The sequence below is a fragment of the Gregarina niphandrodes genome, assembly GCF_000223845.1.
Source record: "Gregarina niphandrodes unplaced genomic scaffold scaffold00075, whole genome shotgun sequence".
NCBI classification, from domain to species: domain Eukaryota; phylum Apicomplexa; class Conoidasida; order Eugregarinorida; family Gregarinidae; genus Gregarina; species Gregarina niphandrodes.
Genome location: NW_011645841.1, coordinates 24471 through 26509, shown reverse-complemented (window position 1 = coordinate 26509; position 2039 = coordinate 24471). Strand labels below are relative to the sequence as shown.

At 55.8% G+C, this 2039-nt stretch overlaps 1 protein-coding gene across 1 annotated transcript; it reads left to right on the top strand.

Moving 5' to 3' along the window:
* Positions 1-466: 466 nt before the first annotated feature.
* On the top strand, positions 467-1918 carry GNI_185490 (hypothetical protein; the record flags this gene model as incomplete). The annotated part of the gene is made up of 1 exon (XM_011135302.1): positions 467-1918. A coding segment is annotated over one exon (1452 nt), but the record flags the coding sequence as incomplete, so codon positions are not given.
* Between the last annotated feature and the right edge of the window lie 121 nt (positions 1919-2039).

Sequence of the window (2039 nt, the reverse complement as noted above, 5' to 3'; positions counted from 1 at the left end):
CAAACAAGGCCGCAGAAGCCGCCTACCTGGCTACCCTTACGACTACCACCAAGCGTCCGAAAGTTCGCCAAGAAGAGGAACTGATGGATAACGAGTTTGGTGACATTATAGACCATAAATTTCTTCATTTCGGTTAGTCGTACGCAGAAGAAGTGTGATCATACTCGTTGAGGGTCCATTGAAAAAAAGGACGAATACTACTATCGCCGTGCACTTAACCGATCACAAGGCAAGAATAGTAACTTCATGTTCCATGTCCCTATGCGAGGATTTGCCCATACCGCTCCGTTGAGGATTTGTTCGTAGCGCTCCGTTGAGGTCTTCGAAAAGTCATTCCACTGATCAGTCGTTATGCACGAGATCTTCAGTTATGTGCCCACTTTCCAGTTGGCCGTTTGTTGTGGCAATTTCTTGTTGGATAAAAGGTGCGTGCGGGTAAGAAAAATTCAAGTTTTTTTTGGTCGTAATGCGCACATTGAAGAGCGAAGGGAGTGGTGTGCAAGGTAGCGAGTTGTTGTCGGTATTGATGCGTCCGGATGGTACCCGGCCTGAGCCGGATGGTTGTACGGCTCAGGTGGTGACGATGCGCGTGGGTGGGCTTGTTGGAGGACGTGAGGTAACAGCAGTGGTATTGGCTCCGGAGACGGCGTTTCATTTGGAGTTGGCTGTTGGTGAAAGTTCGCCGTTGATGATGGAGCGGACGCTGGTAGAGGGAGAGAAGTACGACTGGTTTGAGCTGTGGGATCGGTTGATGGTGTGGCGTCCGAAGGAGGGTCCTGCGACGGACGCGCGTGCGGAGGCGGCGTTGCTGAGTACGCTGCGACGCCGTTTGGCAAGTACCCACAGGAACAGGCCGGAGGCGGTGGAGGCATTGTGTAGTGAGGTATTTGGAGGACACCTACGCGATCTGTACGAGGTACTGAACGATGTCGGCGAGATGTGCATGGGTCCTAACGGCTACGAGATGCAGCGCCGTGCGGACGAGGATGACATCAGCGTCGCTTTGACGCGCGAGGTGGACCCCTCGGAGTTGAACGAGATCCTGGACCTCGTGCCCGAAGACTGGAAGCCGGTGATGCGAAGATCTGTCGCCCGGGATACCAACTCAGAAAACTCTCATAACACAAAGTGCGGAACAGCGTTGAAATGCTGCGGGTACACCACCGCTACTATTGTCACACTGGCCGCGGCTGCCGGCCTCATGGGACTCGCTGCGCATGCCGTGTGGCCCCACGCTGACTTGTGGCCCTGGAACGACAAACGGATGACGAAACGAGGTTTCGAACGGAGCCTTGTAACTATACCGTTCGAAACTACACCGGGGATGTGCCCTCAATTTGGCGACAACCAGACCGCTGTCGTCTGGACATCCGATGCACCCGCGTCCTTGGCGCCTTGTGGCAGTGGCACTCTACTATGCGGAAACGGCACCATGACCACACGATGCAGCGACTTCGGCAGCCCCTGGCCGGTCTCCTTCCCGATGGTCTGGAATACCGCTAACCAGTTCCCAAACCAGCAGTGCCAAGTCCTCTGCCACACACCCCAACAAACCTACAACTCACTAAACACGCGACTCCTCAGAAGTTTCCCCCTCGATACCCCGTCAAACGCCTCACTATTTGGTAACACGACGATGATGTCCGGGAATACCACTGTCGTCCCAACCATGTCGCGCGAGGAACAAATCCAGCGGCTTCTCGCAGCACTCGTTCTTGACCCGAAGTGCTCAGGCTCCGCCCCGTCCTGGCGAGAAGTCAGCAAGCTCAACCGCTGCCGTTGCAACGTGGCCAGCGCCACCTGCGAGGTGACGGCCAAACAGCCAGCACGAATCGTCGAACTCAACGACATGCCCGAGGAAGGCAACCAGACAACGCGCAGCCACACGCATAACGTCACAACGACCATGACGCCCAACGTCACAACGACCATGACGCCCAACGTCACAACGACCATGACGCCCAACGTCACAACGACCATGACGCCCAACGTCACAACGACCATGACGCCCAACGTCACAACGACCATGACGCCCAACG